This window comes from Myotis lucifugus, unplaced genomic scaffold (genome assembly GCF_000147115.1).
Source record: "Myotis lucifugus unplaced genomic scaffold, Myoluc2.0 scaffold_7251, whole genome shotgun sequence".
Lineage (NCBI taxonomy): Eukaryota > Metazoa > Chordata > Mammalia > Chiroptera > Vespertilionidae > Myotis > Myotis lucifugus.
The window spans coordinates 6,903-7,824 of NW_005878299.1; the positions used below are offsets into that span (position 1 = coordinate 6,903).

At 62.0% G+C, this 922-nt stretch overlaps 1 gene segment (V, D, J or C); it reads left to right on the forward strand.

Annotated features, from left to right (window-relative positions):
* Positions 1-249: 249 nt before the first annotated feature.
* LOC102429497 lies at positions 250-764 on the forward strand (the record flags this gene model as incomplete). The annotated part of the segment is given in 2 exon segments: positions 250-318; positions 427-764. Coding segments are annotated over 2 exon segments (396 nt in total), but the record flags the coding sequence as incomplete, so codon positions are not given.
* Positions 765-922: the final 158 nt, after the last annotated feature.

Here is a 922-nt window from a genome sequence, read left to right on the forward strand (position 1 = left end):
GTTCCCTGGCCCTGCCTGGTGCCCTGTGCTCAGGGCTCACAGCTGTGACCTTGCCACACCCTGGGCCCCACACAGCCCCTCCCCCGCCCTCACCCTGCCATCCTCAGGCACAGGGACCAGACCCAGGGCCCAGGGAGGGATCACCAGGGGGTCCTCATTTGCATGAGTGGGCCCTCCCTCCCACAGACTATGAAGAGGGGAAGGGAGAGGTGTGGGGAGCTCTGCTTCAGCTGTGGGGCCTCAGGAGGCAGGACTCAGGGATGACCTCCACCATGGCCTGGGCCCCTCTCCTCCTCACCCTCCTGGCTCACTGCACAGGTGACTGGATGAGGGGACGGGAAGGGGCCTTGGGAAGACACATGGGCCCTGCTTCCTCCTCTGTCTCTACACCCAGACTCAGCATCTCTGTGTCTCCCCCTCTTGCAGGATCCTGGGCCCAGTCTGTGCTGACTCAGCCATCCTCAGTGTCGGGGTCCCCGGGCGAGAAGGTCACCATCTCCTGCACTGGAAGCAGCTCCAACATTGGGGGTGGTTACAATGTGCAGTGGCACCAACAGTTCCCAGGAAAGGCCCCCAAACTCCTCATCTATGGTAATAGCAACCGACCCTCAGGGGTCCCTGACCGGTTCTCTGGCTCCAGGTCTGGCAGCTCAGGCACCCTGACCATCACGGGGCTGCAGGCTGAGGACGAGGCCGACTATTACTGCGAGTCCTATGACAATAGTGCTGGAGGTGCTCGCACAGTGCTGCAGGCCTGTTGGGAAGTGAGACAAAAACCCGCTGTCCTGCTGCAGTGGGTCCTGGGTCAGCCCCATCCTTTGATGAGGCAGCTGTGCGTTTGCTGGCTGCCTGAAACGGGCTTTCAGCTCCCCCCGCAACCCCAGGGACTGTGTCTGTAAAACCTGTCCTCACCCTTTGACTG